General features: G+C 36.4%; 1 protein-coding gene across 1 annotated transcript in view; it reads left to right on the forward strand.

Annotated features, from left to right (window-relative positions):
• LOC306759244 (disks large homolog 4-like) overlaps positions 1-21,793 on the forward strand; it is a 111,891-nt gene that overhangs the window by 60,393 nt on the left and 29,705 nt on the right. Inside the window, exons 5-11 of the mRNA XM_079244814.1 lie at positions 11,225-11,278; positions 15,118-15,168; positions 16,697-16,821; positions 17,102-17,271; positions 17,856-17,992; positions 18,512-18,656; positions 21,320-21,452. Coding sequence (XP_079100940.1) covers positions 11,225-11,278; positions 15,118-15,168; positions 16,697-16,821; positions 17,102-17,271; positions 17,856-17,992; positions 18,512-18,656; positions 21,320-21,452 — 815 coding nt within the window. The remainder of the gene's footprint in view (positions 1-11,224; positions 11,279-15,117; positions 15,169-16,696; positions 16,822-17,101; positions 17,272-17,855; positions 17,993-18,511; positions 18,657-21,319; positions 21,453-21,793) is intronic.

Genomic DNA, 21,793 nt, shown 5'->3' on the forward strand with positions numbered 1-21,793 from the left:
CACCGGTTTCGGTCGATCACGAAGGGATCTCAACCCACGTGTGGATTTATCTGGTGAGAAGTATATTTTTCCAAATTATAATTTGATTGAAAGTGGTTTTTGATATAATATTATAGACTGAGTGATTCTTAATACTAATCGAACTGAAACAGTTTTGTTTATAAAATTGTCGACTGTTTTCATTATAATGGTGGTTGTGCTCCTTTTCCCCAGGACTGACTTTGACAATAAATAAAAATAAAGCAAAAATAAAACAAAAACAGATATGCACCCTGCAATCAGGTTCTGCTGTATGTTTTTAACTTATGAATGGTAAATTACTGTCCGACTACCTCAACAAATACTTATGAGAATATAACAAGACAGTAGTCCACTGTTGAACTCTATTATCATAGCTGTGCTCCATTTGTCTGTGGAGTCAGAGGACCCCTGCTGGTACCTTCCAATAATACAATCTGTATACTAATAAACATTTTCTTTTGTTGTCTTTATTTATACTAATATTTTCCCCTGGCCAAGATGTTATAACCATATAAATTCCCTCCTTCCTCCTTCCATCAGTTTCTTTTAATGTTATTTAGAGTGGGACAAACGAGATGTTATTGTTAATCTGTCCAATTCGGATGTCTTCAGGTTAATGTTAAAGTTAACACTACATGAGGCTTTTCTCTGGGTAATTTTAAATAAAAAACCAATCAGCTTACGTCTGCTCATCGCAGGGGTGGTTTGAGAAATATTTTGATGAAGCCAGTAAAAGGGTAGTACATGTAAATGAAATCTTAAAAATGCATAAGCAAATGGTGGGGAAGGGCTTTAGATTTGAGGAAATAAATAACTATTACAGCTAAAGTGGTCATGTGATGGAACATATTAAGCAAATTTTAAGGAAGCAAAGGGCCAATGATATATTTTTCCATATTTATGTTACTTTCCTAATAAAGAAAAAAAAAGACTTACACTATTATTTGTCATTGCATATGACACAGTGAAATTCATTGGAACCAGTGAAACAGCTATCAATAAAAAAAATAAAAAGACAGCGAAACACAAGTTTTATCAGCCAAACTTAACACATTCATCACATCGGCAGTTTAAATAATTTAAAGATTCTCTAAATGATTTGTGAACAGCTTGAAAAGACAATCAGCCAGGGTAGGTGAGATGAATGTTGTGTGTGTGTGTGTGTGTGTGTGTGTGTGTGTGTGGGGGGGGGGGGGGGGGGGGGGGGGGGCAGTGACAGTCAAATTGTATGGGTGATTTGTGATTTGTGATTTGTGATTACTGTTTTTCCAGTACTTTAACCTTAGCCATATTGTTACTGCCTGTAAATTGTTGTACCTGTGCGTACCTCCCTCCCCAACTTGATCAGACTTTCTCCTCAGAGCAAATCCTAAATAAACCCAGATAACCCAATGAAACAAAAAAAAGAGATTGACATGATATGACTGCTGTTGTTTTGTAACATAATATTTATAGATTTGAATTCTCCACACGGTATCATAGATGAGGAGTTTTCTCTTATAAGATTGGTAGACAACTCTGTGCCTACAGTTTAATGCACTTTTATAAACTGACATCCTCATTGTTGTGTCTTCATGTTCAATCCTATGACTTCATTTTCATTTTTGAGTAGCATCCACCTCTTCCCACCCCACCTCAGACTCTCAGTGTATTAGTGCTGGCTTCATTTAGTGCTGTGATGCTAACAGCCTATTCTCCCTGCTCATCTTCCCCTGACTGAACACTTTGCCTGCAGCAGTAGCAGCACTTTATACAGGGAGCACATACACACGCACTCACACATATATTTCCCCACTAACTTAACCAAGCGTCCTCTCACTGCTGCAATGCTGCTTTTTAATGTGCCAATCTGGCCCCCTTTCTCTTATGAGCTTGGTTTGGGGCAAGTTGTGGCATATTTTAGTTGACATTATAAAAACATGGACCTCATGGCTATAATCAGATAGGTATGAGTGAGTGTATCTCTCAAGCTGGAGGTCTAAACAAATGGCAGCTGTTGTTCTTTCCTAAATACCAGATGCCTGCAGCCAGAAGCTATTTGGTAATTTATGTGAAAAATCTTCCCCTTGTTTTGTGATAATGTAACACGTATCAATTTTCTTTGCTATATTTTTACATTTTGAAATAGAGAATTAAACCTTTTAATGAATGATATAAGACCTGAGGACTTTTTAACAAATTGTTTAACATCAACACATTCAGTTAGCAGAAGTATCACTTCCGTTTTTCCGTGAAAAACTAAATTTGATAAAATGAACACGTTTTAATCTTTTATCATCTCTTAAAGACCCCAAAAAAAGCCTTCTAGGTTCTTGGGATTTTTGTTAGACCACATCACAATTTATCCATTCTGGAGAAAAACAAGTAGTAAACAAAATTATCATGTCAAACAGTCAGAAAGGGTATGTTCAGGTACATGCTTAGAATTACTTGTGTGGGTGTAGATATTTAGACTTAAGTTACAAGAAATTTGTGTTTTTTAGAGATGAATAAATAGAAAAAAAATATTACCATTGAACCTGTTAAGAGTTGAAAGTGTATACAAACTTAAATTTGTTGTAGTTGTGTTTTATTTTTTTAATCTACATGAATTTGGAAGGAGAAAGACTGTAAAGTAAAAAAAAAAAAAATAATAACACTGATCTTCAGTATTGTGCATCCTAGCTCTACTCATGATTCAGTTTGTTTAATTAATTTGTTGAATATTTTACACATTTGCATTTCAGTGTCATGAATTCTCTATTTACTGAATGGCCATATGTATTGGTCAGCCTAAATTCCTTTTTTTTATTTTTATACTTTCAAAACAAATTGAAACAACCATATCCAGTGTAAAAATCTGCATTTTTATCCTTTAACAATGTCTGAGTGACCCAACCCAGGATTGCACATACGTACTTCATAGAAATGATTCTACTCTAAAGTTTGAAAATAACATGTTGACAAGATTCATTCTCAAGGCGAGTTATACTTTCTACATTCTGCTTTTAAAATGTAGTTACAACTGTTAGTGTGAAGTTTGTGATTGGAAATCATAAAACATCTCCAAGGACATTTTAAAAAATTGTGAAACACAGGATTTTTATAACATAATACATTTTTACATCAGTAGGTGTGAGAGGTCCTATAGATTTCTACCTTTCTCTTAGAGTTAGAGCTCAACACTGCATATCATTACTAATTCATAGTTAACTTTGGTTGACAATGCATTTTGAGCTTGCAGATATAGGGTTAGGGTGAAAATGGCTTAGATGTGTCATTGTGTTACCAACTGAGCTTCTAATCTAAATGGTTTAATTTAGAATTAACCATTTCTTAGTGTTAGTTTACTGTATGTTTTAAGCCATTTTACAGAACACTGAGGTTATTATTTCTGTCATATCTCTAAATGGAGCAACACATGGAGGCACATTAGAAACATTCCACTGATGCATATTAATTTTCAAGACCACGTGAAAAGCACAAATAATCTTGCATTTGTATAACTGTGAGACTGGGTTCACACACCTGCCCACAAGAATTAAGTGTACATCAGGTTTTAGAGGGTTGAATGAGTTTAATAAAGTCTTTGCATACCCAATCTCAATATCTCAGAGAAAAACATAAAAGACAGTACAACTTTCCCCATATTGTTTTTTTGTTTACTTGACTGGATCAGGCCACCATTTACTGACTTCTATTCCTGGAAACTTGCATCTATAAGTGTGTTTGTGTGTTACCTTGGAAAGAACCTACAAGCAAGCACATGAGGATATATGCACTCACATAGAGGCACGATCTCTCAAGGAAGTAGGCCAATGCACAGAGACACACATAAACACTGTTGCTGACCCTGCCTTGTAATGTATTAAAAGAACAAGACAAAGGTTGATGGAAGCAACTACTGTCCACCAATCACAGCGCTCCCTCTAATGCACACACATGCACTGTCAGTGAGCTCTAAATGTTGTATCACTGTCTCTGGTTGCCTATCGATTAGTCATGCCTGGGTGCTGTCATGTGCAGGAGTCCAGGGAAGTCCCTAATTGGCCAGTCCGGGAATGAAAGAGGCAGAGAGAGGCAGAAAGAGACAGAGAGGGGCAGACACTGTCGGAGGGAGGTTGCATAAAAAGATGAGAGAAGCTGGGAGAAAGATAGATGGACTGATTTCACTTCATCTTTGGTGAAGAAGCCAAACAACACAATGGTGAAAGGAATACAAAGAAGACTCAAGAAAACCTGACCTTTATGTATGCTGGATGGAAAAAATAACTTCTTTTCTTTTTTTTTTTTAAAAAAAGGTAAACCAAACAGACCGGTCTTTTCTAAGTTTGGGTCATGTTTTGTAGATGTTACTTTTGGGAGTAATTAAACTTTGACATCTAAGAGTTGCCAAAACGTCTGAGTGAAGATGTGGGACGTAGTAACATATGTGGATAATATGAGTTGCTATGAGTGACTAACGGCAGGAGAGGAGCCTTATCGTCCAGCAACAGAAGGATTTTTTTTTTTTTTTTTTTCATTGAAGCCCCTGAACCAACACCCAAATAAAGAGAGGACTGACTGGAGCTTTACCCAAGGGGTTATTCTGCTTCCTTTTGGGACATACTTTTTCACTGACCTCCAACCCAAGGGGATTTTGATTGGGCCAGTGTGCTACAAAGGAAGAACACAGAGATAAGAACTGTTAGGTCTTGCCCGAAAAAAGGATGCTTTGCTGTTGAGCTCACCAATGCTTACCAATGCTTTAGCCCATCAGGGGCAAGAGACAAAACCAGTGCCCTTACTGGACCATTTGTTTTATAATCTTTTGCTATCCCACGGCTGAAAGACCAGCATTGCACTGGAAACAGAGGATTATCCTATCTTGAGAGGCATGACCTATATTATCCAGACATAAGTAATTCTGAGGAGCTCCTATCTTTTGTCATCTCTGTAAAGATGACAGTGTACTGAGATAAAGATAACCAGAGGATCCCTGAGACTTTTTGTGAGTCTTTATAGCTATGAACACATATTTCCACAGTCATGAGTTTTGCTGCAGCCCCAAAATGCCCAGCCGTAGCTCCTCAAAGGGCAAATCTGGAAAAGGGAAGGCTAAGTCAGGCAAGAGTCCGTCTCATTTGAAGCATAACCAAAATTTGTTGCAAACGCCAAATCACCATCTGCAACCTTCACCACTACACTCACCAAAGCAGCATTCCCATTCAAAGCATAGCTGCCATTCTCCAAAACAACTACTTCTTTCTCCCTCGCCAAGCTATTATCACATAGCCCCACCATCTCCAAGTCATCAACTAGCTCCACCAGCATCAGCCTGCCAACTGGCACCGCACTCTCAAAATAGCCTTCCGCATTCACCAAGCCACCACCAACTTCAGCTATCACCAAGTCACCACCAGCTTCAGCTATCACCTAGCCACCGTCAGATTCATCTATCGCCAAGTCACCACCAGCTTCACATATCAGCAAGTCATCATCACCTGCAGCACCATACTCCGCAACAGTGCCATCTGACAGCCTCGCCCAGTCATATGCTTTCTTCGCCTTCGACTCAACAGATCTACCACCATCAGCATTTCCATTCACCAAGTCACCACTCGCTGTTCCAGCAGTATCAACAGCACCACAACTGCCCTTCTCCTCTTCCCCATGCCTCCCAGTCACTGTCCATCCATCCTTTCCACTCACCGCAGCTCCCGTTGTGTTCGGGGCTGGGCAGTTATAGCTGGAGCACACTGCCTTCCAACCTGGCCATCAGGGGTTCAAGAGGGAAGTTTCAAAACCTGAGAGACAGTGTGAAAAAGAGTCCTACAAAGAGTAGAGGGAAATTTGGGTGCAGGCCATGGCCCAATGACACGTATATCTGGACTGCACACTCTGTGGCGTCAGCCCAACATCTTCCACTCAGACACAGCTTTCCACAAATACAGGCACATGTGCAGGTAGGTTTGAAATGAATATATGCCATCAAGGACTAGACTAATGAAGAGAACCTGGTGTGCATATGACCAATAATTTCTTGTCTTCACTTTTGGAGAGAGCAAGACTGATGTAGATTCTTCTTCAATATAAGCATTCATTCATTCATCCATTTACTTAACCGCTTAGTCTAATCAAGGGTCGCAGGGAAGCTGGAGCTTATCCCAGCAATCACTGTGGAAGATGTAGGTTACATCCTTGACAGGTTCCCAGTCCATCAGAGACAATATAAACATGAAATACAAAAACATTTTCCTCAAAATGCATTGGTAGACAGTAGGTCCTGAACAACAGATGTACATTTAAATAATTTAAAGGAATGCTTTGGCAGAGACAAATTGTTTTGAAGATAAAATTGAATATTTAATCTAAACAAATAGATTAAGATAGTTTTAATGACATGAGACTCAATTAAAGTGAGAACGTCACAGTGTGAAGGGAAGGCGTCATATTGTAAAACAATACAGTACAGCTATACTAACTGCTGTAAGCAACCTGTAAACATATATCTTATTGTTTAAATTCAGTATCTGTCGTTAAGGACATTTTTAGCATTATAAGCCAAAATAGAAAAATTGCCATTTTAATAACATGCATGTCCAAATTGCCCAATAGCACCAAAAGACTGAAGTGCTTGTTTGATGATCTTTGCATAAAGCTGCACTCTTAATTGTCAACTGAATTGATATAAAGGTGTAACTTGTGCAGGATGTGACATCCTCTTGCTCTCTGAACAATGCTGAAAGCAGGAGAATAGACTGAACAAACAGAATGTGGGTAAATTAGAGATTATATGGAAATAACAAAAGAAAAAGTAACAAAATTGCTCAATTGGACTTCATAACAAATGATGATGTGATGATGATGTCCAAGGGGACTTTTCCAGCTATGGCATAAATCATAACCATTCACATGAATCAATATTGTATTAACAACATTAAACCTATGAAAGACCAGTTACTGATTATTAGGTTACTGTACTGTGGGTGTAGTGATCAGAGACAGACAATACTTATAATCTGATTAACATGATAAGCCTGGTCATTTTGATTTGATCAGTCACGCCACATCTGCTTATATCATTATTCAAAAGGAGTTTCATTGTACATTATGAAGACAAACTGGGTTGTGATGCTAAGATAAGTTGTTAGAGGTTTTTGTACCACTTATTAACATCAGCCATTGTTAGGAGGTGTAGACTCCGGCACAGTACCATGAAATCTGAAGTGGTGCGGCAATGAAAAGTGTTGTGATGTTTGGGAAACAAATTTGGAAATAAGGATTTACATTTGTGGGTTATTTTGCAACAAATTGGCTTGAAATTGCCAGATTGTTAGCCGATTACTTTCTTTTTTCACTTTGTGCTTTCTTCCACGCTAGTGTGTGCAAGTGAGTGTGTGCCTGCACAGTTGTGTTTGTATTGTATTGATCAGTTATTCAATTAAGAGCTGCTGTGCGTTCTAAACTGTCATAGTATTCTTGCTTTTTACAGATACATTTATTCTTTATCTGGGAATTATTTAGCTGAACAGAGCAGTTTGCGTATCAAAAAAAAAAAGATTAGAATTATTTCGGACTCTAAACACACACATGCTGACACACGTACACATGGAAACAAGCAATTCCACAAGTCTAAACAATCACCCTGTATACTGTATGGTTGCATGTGAGCTTTGATTGAGGGACTTAATCACTTGTTTGTCTCTTTGTCTCAGCCTGATAAGTCAAACTACAGATACCCTGAAGCTCTTCCTAAGCTGTACTGGACTGAACCAGGCCATAATGCCATGATAACACAGCTGGTGTAACAACATTTATGTAACAACTAACAATCACTTGCACAGAGCAACAGAATACTGTCTGGATATGAATGTAGTGTGCACGTTTGTTCTTATGGCCTTTTTGTGTAACACAACACGCCACATGAACACACTCTCACACACATATTGATGTTACATAATGGCACCGTCTGATATGGCATGTCAGTGGAATCACCAGCTGACTGACCAGCTGGATGTGTCGCGTTGTGAATGACACACACACACAGTGTTGTTAAAATGGTGAGGGAGTCACATAAGGTTGAGGAAAGACAATAGACTGGGAAATGTGGTTTAGCTAAAAAGTTTTGTGAGGTACCTGTCAGGTGTCAGCTTATAGTTTTACCTGAAATGACTCATTCAGTATTGGTTTTTGTTTTCAACAGTGAAGGTTTTTTAAGTCCAGGATGAAAGTTTTTGGTGTTTCAGGGGATATTATTTCATACATTATATAATGATCCTGGGCAGAGATATTTTCTTTTCCTACTGTTTTGCATTCAGATGCATTTAAAGGCATTTTCCAGACATTATTAGAGCTTGAGTTTATGAAAATAATGTCTGTCATCTTCATTCTGTCATCCACTAAAGTCTATTTAAATTAAAAAAATGTTGCCTTTTAGAATAACTGTTGTTATGTGATTAAAATGTAATGAATCAAGATTAATTCCTCACAATGTCTCTAATAAATTAAATCAATTCATTTTGCCAATTGAAAATTTCCTTTGAATTTCTAATTCTAACCAAAGACTTGACCTACAGTATGTTTTTAATTCCCCTTAATTTGAGTATGCAAACAATTAATACAGCAATAGTCTTCCTTCAGAATGTTTTTTTATGAGTAAATAGGTCTACATTTAAAACAATTTTTTAATACGCTAAAAGCTGAAGAGATGTTCTTATAATTAGTTTTAAAATATTATTAAATTTGCTGATTAAATACGTATGTTTCATGAACATTCAAATGGGGTAATTGGACTTTCAAGATGACTTTCTGTCAGTTATTTGAGGATTAAGTGTTTATTTGTTTTGGATGGCAACACTTACAGTGGTTACAGTAGCCAATTTAACATCCCTACCTCAGGCAATGTTATCAACGTCGTTTCATTCTGATCTTTTTCTGTCTGAGATATTAAATCCTGAAACACGGCACGTCTTACTGAGATTACAACCAAAAACTCTGAACATCAAAAGCTCCAAAGTAAGTTGTGGGATCAGTCTAAGTTACAATGGTGACAGATTAAAAGAGCCCCACCTTTGTGACACTGAAAACTCTGATTTTTAGGTTCAACATACCTTGCTAAGCCATTAATCCTGCTTTGTGCACCCCTCAGTTGTGAGCTTTTCAATGTGCCCTTCATTCAGCACATTGTGGACGACTCTATTTCATTAGTCTTTTGGTCCTAAGGTTAAAAAAAAAAACACTAAAAGCAAACCAAAGAAGTACTAAATAAATAAAGTCAGAAAATGAAGTTTATCCAAAACCCAAGCTATTGTTTTCTTGTCAGTTTTACTGCATATGTCTTGTTTTGATTTAATTGAGTTTTGCAAAAGGTTTTTTGTTTTTTGTTTTTTTTAAGTTTAGTGTTCAGAAACACATGGTAGTGACAAATTACAGGAAGTGTATTTTGTGAAATACACTTCCTGTAATTTGTCAATGCATATTATGGTTATTTAATTTTGTACTGTTGAAGCCACTGTATACCGGTGATAGCAAGCTAGTGTCCATTGGGAATTGATCTTTTGTCATTTTTAAAACTTATTCATATTGAAACATTTTTCATTGGCCCTCATAAATACCCTCTATGAGAACATAATGTTTTAATGCTGTGTTCCAAAACAATAGCATGTTTATAGAAACATTTAACATTCATAACTATCTTTTTATTTCTCTATACAAACATATAAACACACTCGTACACACACACCCCACACACACAGATGACATCAGCTGCAGCTGTCAGTATGTCCTCAGTAACTTTAAATTGTACTTTAACACCCCTCACCCCCCACACCCTCCCTTGCTCTGAGCCTTCCTCCACGTTTGCTCTCATGCTGTTGTCCTTTTTTCATTCCTGCCTGTGCGTTTTGTTTGTGTGCATCTGTCTGCTCTTCCTCGTTGCTGTTGAGCAGGCAGATTTTACTCCTCCCACCGTACCTTTAATCCTTCTGGCCTCACAACCCCCCACCCCTTCTCTCTGCCCGTGTGGGATCAAGCATCTAGTCAGCTTGACTGACAGACAGTTGCACATGTGGCAGAGGGAGAGAAACATGGATTGAGATAATGTGTGTGTTTGTGTGTGTGTGTGTGTGTGTGTGTGTGTGTGTGTATGAGTGAGGGAGAGAGGAGATAAAGCAGTACAACAGGGTGGATGTGAGGAAGAGATTAGTGCCAGGGGATAGATGCTGTTGCTGCTCTGTTGCACATTCATACACCGAGTTGGCGGAGGTTGTCCGGTTGTTTTTCTAGCTTGTTTGATTGCGGTTTAGTTGGTATCTTTTGTTCTTTTCTTTTTCTTTCCTACATAACAAGCGCTGGACCCCAGATATGGACTGGCACGCTCAAAGCTGATATACTGGAGAGGTCTAGAGCTGCAAACGGTGGTCTTACAGGCATTAAATATTTTTGGCGAGTAGATGTGCACATAAGGCAAAAGAGTGGAGCAATAAGAATTTTGCTTCCCATTTAAATATGAGGAGGAAAAGGAAATCTGTGGCTTTCTATTAACTGGTACAAGCTTCTTTCTCATTTCTTGCATAGAAACCAAAAGACAGTAAGTAATGAAAGTCATTGACAGGAACTCCACCATTGATTCTTTTAGCTCTGTTGTGCGAAGGCTTGGGCTCTAGAACGAGTCCTCTGAGAAACAAGAGCTTAGAGTGAAATCACTTTGAAGCAGGGGGTAGGGAAAGGATCGAATGGATAATTGCAGACAGTTGCTTTGTATAATTCAAAGAAAGAATAAATGTCAGCTTAATTTCAGAGATTTAGCTTGGCTAACATATATTTGGACATTGTAGCAAATGTTTATGGCATAAAAACAAAGAGCAGCAGTGTTACGTTATTCTGCTATCAGAGTATTATTAGAAATATGTAATTATTGGGTGTTAGAGTGCTTTGTAGTGCAACACTATATTGGTGAGAGCACCTAATGGCGTTGTAGAAGAGTTTGATCAAATTGTCATATAGTGTGGTTTGCAGTGTGGTACATTAGTACTGTCCACTTTAAGGGCTGTGCAGTATGTCATGCGGTGTATGCAGTCGCTTCATGGTGGTAATCCATAGCAGATGTACTCAACATGTTGTACCAAAACCTGAGACGAGTAAGTCGTTATCTTTCTGTTTAAGTTCCACACTGTTTCTCAGCTGTTATAGTAAAATTATTGAACCTAACAGCTATTAACAAATTCCCTGTTCTCTTTTGCAGGCCAACCCCCCTCCAGTGGTGGTCAACACCGACAGCATCGACACTCCTCCATATGTGAGTACTGCTTCAAATAGGTGTAAGAAATAACAAACTGCATGCTTGGCACCATGAAGAGAGGGAAAACTTTCAATGGCCAGTTTTGGATGCTTTTTTTTCTTTTTTTTTTTTTAAAGAAAAGTCAAGTATTAATTCCCCATAATGACTTAAGAGCACATTTTTATCAGATTTTAGTTGTTCAGTGGACCATAAGACACTGATTTTGACCTTTGGTGCGGCTTAAAGGACACGTGAGTTAGTGAATGCATTGTCATGTTGTTGTAGCCTAGTCTAAATACATTTTATATAACAAAGGATTTCTATTTCTTTCACTTGTTTATCCTGCTAACTGGTGAATGTTGATGGTAGAATACTACAAATTAAGTTTGTTCCCTCAAATAGGAGCTTCTTTTGATGAATTACATTTTGATTTGTCTGAACCATAATTCACACTGTATTGTGGCTGTTAATAATCTCTTCAATGTTGATGAACCACAAAAAAACAAAAATTAATCACAGGTGAATGTCAATGCTTATAAAAACCCTTCTGAGCATTTGAACTGAGACAGGAACATGTACCTGGCCAACATCAAGACACAGCTCTGGAACATTTTGCCCCTGCAAAATAATTTTTATCTAGATGCAATATTTCTGTATTCTATGAAATAAGCTGTGCAGTAGAGAATCAGTATGTTGTTAAAAAAAATCTATTTGGCCATTATTATGAAGTTACTTTCTGCTGAACTGAAAGTGAAGATGAGTTCACAGAGACAGATATAACCCAATGTTATTGGGGGTAAAAAAATTATGCATGAAAGGAAAATGCATTTAAACATATGTACTCCAGCCATCCTGTCCATATAAACAACACAAGTTGCATCAGATCATTGATAACTTAATAGTACTAGGTACTTACCTAGACTATATTTAAAAACAAACAAAATACTTTTGTTTACATCAATCTCTATCACTTATTTATTTCCTGTTTTTCATAAATTAACTTAATAAACAGACAGTACTCTGCTTGAAGTTAAATAGTGTGTTTTGTACATAATTACACACACATTACAGTACATGGTGGCTGATGGACAACTATGCCCTTAATATAAAGCAGCAGAAATTCAAAATCTAAACTAATCTGACTGCACAGACACAGATTACAGCCAGGCGGATTACACGGGCCACTGGGATGCCAGTCGTCCAAATGCGTTTGTGTGTGTTCCTGCTCGCTTGCAGCAGCTGTATCTGATGCAAAACAAACTCCCAGTATAAACTGAGAGAAAAACAACATATATGATGGTCTGATCAGCTTTATCTACACAGTTTTCATTGAGCTGGAAAATGTAGATGTTAATGTGTTTCATAGTGCAGAGCATTTGATTGGCTCAACCAGTTCAGCTGGAATGCACTGAAATATGACATCAAAGATAGATCATCATTAGGTGTTTATTACAAACTTAATCTTTGGGAGGTATGTGTCATTCATGAAAAATGTATAAACTCATATTTCTAATATTTGTTGCACATTTTCTCTGGCAACTCCAAAGTCCTCCCAGCATCCCTAAACTAGCTTTTTAGACTACTTGAGGACTATATGTTGATCTAAGGAGTGAGTGCGTGATCCTGCATGGTTGTTTGTCTTGTTCATGTTATGTGATGGACTGTTAGCCTGTCCAGGGTGTATTCTGCCTATTGCACAATGGAAATGAGGATTGGCTCCAGACCCCTTGTAACCTTGACTTAGATTTAGCTAGTTTAGAAAAGGGGTTGAACTGGGTGTTAATAACAAGCAATATTAAGCAGCATGATATTATATCAGTTATGTGTAATTTAAATATCCAATGAAATAGCTACAGTCGTCCTCAAGTTTATTCATACACGTTCATTAAAAAAGGCTGCATTTACAACATTAACGCAAATAACTGGAGACTAAAAGTAGGAACAATAACTAAAAATTTGCTAAATCATAATTGAGTTATATAAAATAGTGTTTTTTCATTTAGATGAGTTGAAGAAAAAATACAAATCGGTCCTGGTCAAATTCGAGCACTTTTCTGATGAATAGTGGAACAAAATACCTCTCAACAGGTGTAGAAATCTGATTGAGAGGTTGACTAGGTTGGAAACAAGTTTTGTTCAACAAAACCTTAGTTATGAGTGATGTAACATATTTTATTTTATCATATTTGTTTGCTTTTAAAATAAAAATATTTCCATTGAACCAAAATTAGAAAATAACAATGTTTATAACATTTTTATTTATTATTACTTTTGTCAATTTCTTTTTATTTGACAGAAAGCTGTTTTTTTTCTTTAATGGGAAAGTATGAATAATCGAAGTATGACTGTACATTATGCTATCAACATGTCTCTTAAAAGAAAAGAGTTTCAGTGTTTTGAATAAACCCCGTTGACTGAAATAAAGAGTAACAAGTCAAAAATAGTTTAGGAAGCTTCTATATTACCAACACATCAAATCAAATAATTAAAAAACAAAGAACAGTGCAGTGTTGTTGTTTTTTTTTTGTTTTGTTTTTTTTTTTTTTTTTACAAACTTTGGTTTCTAATGTCTACAGACAATCAAAGGCCTCATATTCAAACAAATAAAAAACATAAAAAAGGACTGAGAAGAAACAAAAGCAAAGATAATATTTCCAGTTCAGATTTTAATCCAGCTGTTCATAAATACTGGTGTTTTAAAGAATACAGAGTTACTGATAAAGAGAAATGCTGCTGAATTTGGAAGTCACGGCAGCTTTTCAGAACAAAGTTAAAAATTAAAAGTAAAAAACAACCCACTTATGAACCCATGGCAAATATGCAATATAGAAGTTGTCAACTGTCTCTAACAATCTGCTTAATTATACTCTGAACAGGGTTACATGCCAAAACACTGAAAATCTGAAGGGCATATTTTCAAACATGGGGGATCCCAAACCAAGAGCCAAAGCTGTGTTTTTTGCTATAGTCTGACCTCGGGAGCCAGAATAAGGTGATGATGCTGATGAGTCCTGTCATCTGATACCTCCATATAAACAGCAGGAAACAGGGAGTAAACAGACTTTTAGGAGAAATATCAGCCATGAATCAGCTATGGTAGAGAGGTGGTGTTTTTAAGGTTTGCCAAAACATGTTGGTTGGGACTCATAGTGCTGGACATTTCTGATTGGGCAGTTTCTCTTGTCATGGTTATGTCCACCTTTCTGTCTCAGCCATGTCCTGTTTAATATCCACCTTAGTTTGGCTTGAAATTGTATCCCAGAAACATATATATACATAAATACAAACATAAATATATTTTTGGGGGTCAAAATGTTTCTCTTTAAGGTATTTGTTTTAAGCTAACCCTTCTGGAAAATATTTTTCTGCACAAAATTTCTGATGGTTAATAGTAATAATGTGTTTTTTTTTGTTTGTTTGTTTTTGTTGAGCTGTTTTTTTTTCTAGGATCAACACTTATCCTAATAGCCTTTTGAACATTTTATGGTCTTAAATTAAATTATATAAGCATAGAAAATGAAAAGATAGATGCAATATACTTTTAAAGTACTGTATAAAAGTAATGTCCAAAAAATATATTCCAGCTTACGTTTCACCAAGAAAATGCTGCCTACATATTGATGAAATGTGTAATCATGAATCACTGGAATTTTGTTACTTAATAATAATCACTATATATATATATATATATATATATATATATATATATATATATATATATATATATATATATATACATATATACACACACATTAGATATACACTGTTGCTAATTCTTCTCAGCTTTTGTTGAAGTAGTACATTTACTTTTAATGAATTATTTATCTTGATATTTTTCTCTCTTCTTGTATTGACAGGTCAATGGAACAGAAGCAGACTATGAGTATGAGGAAATCACACTTGAGCGGGTAAAAACTTGAGACATGCACATTATCAAACTCTGTCTTTTATACTATTTATTCACTCCAGATTAAATAAGACTCTGAAGTTAAAGTTAGATTTGTACAGTTATTATTTGGTTAAGCTGTTATTTGTTGCTTTGTTTGACCAATGTTGCACTGTATGTAGTGTCTCTTTAACTTTCTTTGTGGTGATTGAAACATAAACCATAAACATCAGCTTGTCCCAAAATATAAATGTTCTTCTCTATCACACTGCCAGGCATTGTGAGGGTATTTTATCATGGGTTTAGTTTAAAGTAGATGAAGTTGAACAACTGTATAGATTTAAGTATAAAACTTCTATCTGCCCTGTGTCAGCTGTCTAATCCTCCATTATCTTTACTCTCATTCTTCTTTTTCCTTACTCAGCCTGAGTGTTAGTCTAATTCTGCTGAGCCTTTTTCACTGTCCCCTCGATTTCTTCTCCATCCTTCCCTGCTTTCCTTTCCTGATTCTCTACAACCCCTCTTCTCTCATTATATTCCCCTTTCTCTCTCCCCCGAGGCCATCTCTCTGTCCCTCTCCTCATCGCTTTTTCTCCTGTGACCTGGTTCTGTCTGCTTGACTGGATCTGCTGTAAAGTCACCATGGACGTCCATGCAAAAAAAAGCGCAGATATTCCAATAACCTTAAACCCACAACAGAGCATGAGCAGTGAGAGAAAGCGGCACAGAGCAATGGTTCTCTGTAGATAACAGTGGAGTTTACATGAGTGAGCTGCTGTGTGTCAATAGAGCTGTTTATTAATATTTGCATTATGATTATTAGATTGCCAAGTGAATAGTATTTAGAGATAGTTGATACTTACAATAAGTGAGAGTTGGTATTTAGTATATTAGAAGCAGTATGCTGAGGTTTTAATGATGTGTGAGGTTTTGGCAACAGGAAGTTTTAATCCTGGGGGCAAATTACTCCAGTGTGATTAACAACATCTTATGCAACCTACCTAGCAGTTTCTGGGTGATGTGTCTCTGGTTTATTACCAAAGTCATAAGTACAATAAATTTAAGAGTCCTAACTATGCATATACATGTTACTAATTCTATTTTTAAACTATATTTATAAATTAGTTTATGTGCTTTCGATAGCAGCATGGTCATCCACTTTAGCATGAAGCAGCTTGTTTAAGCTAGCTTCTTTAAGATCCCCCTCCCAAAATGCAGAACCTTCTATTATTATTAAAAATGATAAAATATGAAACAGCAGCTGCTTCTTTGTATTTAATGGCTAAAGCCCACTGAATAGTCTTGTACATAAAATGTGCCATACAGATTGACTTGTTTTGCCTAAACTACCTATTTGACAAGCAAATGCTAATTTCTATCTTGATGATTTAGACAAGAGAGAGAAGAAAAGGAGCAGTGTGTTCTGTAATATAGAATGTCATCCTTTGATTTGGGTTATGTTTCACAGAAACCTTAAATCAAAATAAGAGCAGTAATAATGCCCTGAAAATGTTTATTTTAGGCATATAATTCTGTGTGTTTATATGTAGGGTAACTCGGGCCTGGGCTTCAGTATTGCTGGAGGCACTGATAACCCCCACATTGGAGAAGACCCCTCTATCTTCATCACCAAGATTATACCAGGAGGAGCTGCAGCCCAGAACGGACGACTCAGGTACAAAACCCAGTCGGTTTAATATGAACACAAATTGATATCGTACAATATTTATCTTTACATTTAAGCTGAACCTCTAACTGATCATCAGCTGTCCCCTTACATCTAACCTTAATTATAACCCAGTCAAAATAAGGAAAATTTTCTTCAGATTTTTCTTTTGTCTGTGGTTTTCTATACTTGTGTGTAGTATTAGAGCAGTAGAATTCTCCTTCATTTCTTCATGTATTTCTTCTACAACTCAAACAGCCTCTTTACTGTATGTGATGTTGCGGTTTAGGGTGAATGACTGTATAGTCCGGGTGAATGAGACAGATGTCAGGGAGGTGACTCACAGTGGAGCCGTGGAGGCACTGAAAGAGGCTGGAGGTCTGGTCCGTCTGTGTATACGACGAAGACGTAGCCTTGCTGAGAGAGTCATGGACATTAAACTGGTCAAAGGGCCCAAAGGTGAGACAAAGCACCAAACAATAGGTGTTTTGATCATGTAATACCATTTTTGCTTCCAAATTTAAAAAGTCTGTGAGGTTTAGTGGCATCTTTTTTTAAGTAAAAGCCTTTGGTGTGAATCTTCTCTTAATGTTTAAACTGCAAATAAAAAGTAAACTATCTGAGCAGGGATAAGTGAGAATTGATAATGCAATTGGAAACTTCAAGTTATGAAAGGCTTAAGCAGGTATCTCAAACTCTGGTTTTTCAAGAGTTACTATCCTGCAGGTTTTAGGTGATTAGGTGCTCCAACACACTTTATTGAACTTAAGTGGATCCAAAGCTTGTTGTCATATTCTACACAATGACCTATTTGTTTGAATGGTGTGTATTGATTCTATTATAAAAGGCCTGAGATGGTACAGAAGATTTTTTTTTTTTTAAATGTGCTTGTTTTTTCTTGTCCTCTAATTCTAAAGTGAAAACAAAATTTTAGCTTTATGTAAAAGATATGGGAATTTAATCAATGAAAAAAAAACTAACATTAAGGAAATTTTATATGAATTTAATATGAAATTATGATCACTTGTTTTTCATCCTTTCAGGTTTAGGATTCAGCATAGCAGGTGGAGTTGGAAACCAGCATGTCCCTGGTGACAACAGCATCTATGTGACTAAAGTCATTGAGGGAGGAGCTGCACACAAAGATGGACGGCTACAAATAGGGGACAAACTTGTTGCTGTAAGATTCTTTTTTTCCACTGAGTCTAACTTCTTCTTGTCAAATGAATGCTGGGATAGGCTCCAGCTTCCCCGTGACCCCTATTGGACTGTAGAATACACTGTAGAAAATGAATGAATGAATGAATGAGTATATACCAAAACACATATGCGCTGTAGGCCCGAGTCCAAAGTATATTTTTTAGCCTGTTAGCATGTACTCAATAGGCTTATTTTAGTCAAACAAAATCTAATGATCTTCCCAAAAAAGCAACAAAGTACAAAATATGACATTTCACCAAGCATGTTTCTGAAGATTGCTTTCTTTTTCTCTGTTTTGCTGGGCTACTGTAACTATATTGTAGCATCTGTCATAATGCTAATTAATACATAAGACAATATTTATCCATAACATTAACAAATTTAGAGTAATTCTTCATAGTCTAAACAAAACTGTATGACAGTATTTTTTGCTGTGGTTTATTATTCTCATGTTTACTGTGTGACTTCTTGTATAGTGAACATTTTCATTTCTATATAGGTAAATAACACGTGTTTGGAGGAGGTGACACATGAGGACGCAGTTGCTGCTCTAAAATCCACTCCTGATGTTGTGTACCTCCGTATAGCCAAACACACTTCCCTGTTCATTAATGACAACTTCCCTCCACCTGATGTCACTAACTGTGAGTATTTGGCAAGCTCAGAGCATCTCCCGCATGAATTATACAATATCAGACCATTATCTTAAGCAACAAAGGTAACATTTTATGTAGATTATATACAATAGGAAATACTTGGATGCATTAGATGCTGATGGGGATGGAGAGAAGGAATCCCAGGTACACAAAAATAAAAAAAAAATTTAAAAAAAGGTAGACCGACCTTAAAAAAGTAAGACACCTGCCTGCAAAGTTTTTACTACACTCAACTAAGGGGTTCTGATGTTGTGTGGACCTAAATTAAGACAGTAACTTAAAATAAAATCTTGAATTGAAAGAAAATTAGAATATATATTCACGTCTACTCTTGGATTTGAGCTTAAACAACTAATGTTAAGCTGAAACTCTTTCTGAAAAGATTTAGGCAACATATGTTCACAAGTTGTCTTAACTTAATTGCATCGGCAAATCTGAATAATCATCTCAAGTCTGTTCAACTTTATATTTTGATTATTTTTGCCAGATGTAAACTCCACATAGAAAGAGTGAGGCTCAAACCAGGAATCCTTTTGCTGTGATGCACTGGTACAAACCACGACACCACTGTGCAAGCTGGGATGTCTATCTTAATACCCGTTTAAAGCACCTTCAACCACCCTGTAATTGAATTGTGCTATACAACTAAAATGCCTTATCTTAAACACCATCTTATTTCTTAAGAACAGGTAAATACTTAAATTAATTTCATTGCATGCAATGCCAAAGCCAAACTCAATTATATCAGCAACCAAGCTGTCCATTAATGCTTGAACCCTTTCTGACCAGTGGGTACATCTTTATGAATACCTTTAGAACTGCTTAAAATATGTATATACGTGTACTTGTACTATGTATACACGTCTATACGTGTACTTTCTTATAGAAAGTACACGTATGGAACCTATCATTAGCCTCTCGGCCTAAATGCTTAAGTCACATTTTCTTCAACTTGTGACACCATACCTAGCTCTCATACAATTGATGATTTGCTGCTTGTCATTCTCTGTAAAAAAAAAACCTTTAAATATGACCTAGGCAATTATTCTATAAGGTAACAATATCATACAGGTGAACCCTGTACCAAAAAAATTATATTTTGGATTTTTTAATATAGACTTTCTTTAATATTATGGTGTTTCAGACGAAAACATAACCTCCTTGACGGAGGTAATAAAAAGCAAGTGTTAAGTCAACCTTCATTAAAAGTGTCAATCAAAATTAAAATATTAAACTGGACAAGCTTGATGTGACTATACTCATGCCATTAAGTTAAGGCAACTTGTGAACACAAGTTACCTCAATCTTTTTAACACCTTTTTTTCCCCCACAGTTGAGGTGCAAATACTACAGGATTTAATCCAAAACATATAAGATAAATGAACTTTTAATTAGATTCCAAATATTTTGACCATCTCCCTAAGTTAATCCTTCACATGCCATCAAAATGCTTCAAACCTATTTGGTAATGGGTCCCTGCAAGACCTCTCAAGGTGCCCTGTGATATCTTATGTCAAAGCATTAACAAACTTGTTTTTAACCCATCCCCAACACCTTGTTTGTCCCTCCTTTGACCACTGTCAGTCAAGAGCTTAACACTGTTGATCAGCTACACTGTCAACCAGGCCTTTCCACCTGTCTGCTTTTACATGGAGGATGAAAACAGACAGTTTACTGTTTACCCTTTAAGGCCGGTTTGGTGTCAGGCTGGTTACGGCAGAACTTCTGTAGGCTAACGCGTACCTCTTTGTGATTTTGGATGTTTGGGTCTTGTAGCTAAATGCATAAAACAGGAAATACTTGCCGGAACTGAAGCAAACTATATATAAAAACTATATATTAAAAAAATCCTGTGGAGATTACTGGTAGAGACCATCCCTCTCTGTCATCTGCAGACCCTACACTTAAGGATAAACACACACTCTATCTGCATTAGCTATGCAGTCTTAACCTCACACAGATCATGAATGTTAGCATCTTTTCAAAGAAAATGTTACATTTTGTCATCAGGAACTCAATAGGCTTAGGTTTGGAAGTGATATTTTAGAGCTAAAAAATGAGATAAAAAGTTGAACATTAAACATGAAAGTATTTTTACTCATTTCTTTTGCATATTGTCAATGAGAAGCTAAAACTTTTTAGTGTGCTTCATTGAAAGTGAAACAGTGTTTTAAGCGTGTCTTTATCTGCTAAACAAGGCCTTTAAACTTTGAATAAATGACCTGCAGTAAACTAAACATGCAAGTCTAATTGGGGCTTTTTGTACGGACTGTGAGCTTGACATTTACAAAGCTCAGAAAAACAAACCTCTAAAGATAAAAGAAGTAGCTAAAGTTTTCATCATTGCCTTTCTGGGGAAAAAACTAATTCTAGTAATCAAGGTTCACTATACATTAATAACTTATAGTCTACACAGATCATTAAATGTTATCTGGTGCCACTATCTTTTATACTTGAAATTACACACATGTATGATACAAATGGAAGTGTAATTATTCAGACCAAATCTTCAACTATTCATGTATATTTCTTAATCCAAGATAGCAGGAGGAGAAACAGGAAAACAGGCTTTTGGATTTTTTAAACTATTGTCAATAAAATTATACTATAGTAATGATAACAATCAAACACTTATTTATGTGTTCTTTCAGCATATTCGCCACACCAGGACAATCATATAAGCCCCTACATGAGTGGCAGTCAGTCTGTAAGCCCCGCCCCTTTGACCACACCACGATACTCACCGCTGCCCAGAACTATGACCGGGGATGATGATGTCACAAGGTGAGAGCTCAAACCTGCTGACACACATGATATGTCTTTATTTTTAACGGAAAATAAAGTAGAGAGAGGAAAAAAACTGATCAGATTGCAGGAATCTCTTTGTGCCGGGGTTGGTAACTGTGCATTTTAAAAGCTCTGATTTCATATTTGAGGGAGACCTAATTTTTTTATCATTAGATGTTTCTTTATGTCTCCTTTGTGTTTGGAATGTTGTGCCTAGTTGCTAAAATAATTTCAGTGGTTTGGTTTAAGGGAATTTCAGGTTTTGCATAATTTAACTAATTAAACTTTTATTCTCTGAAATCTACAGCATTCCTCTAAATGACTGTTATGGCTGTTTT

Source organism: Telmatherina bonti (assembly GCF_933228915.1).
Source record: "Telmatherina bonti genome assembly, chromosome: 8".
Taxonomy (NCBI): Eukaryota; Metazoa; Chordata; class Actinopteri; order Atheriniformes; family Telmatherinidae; genus Telmatherina; species Telmatherina bonti.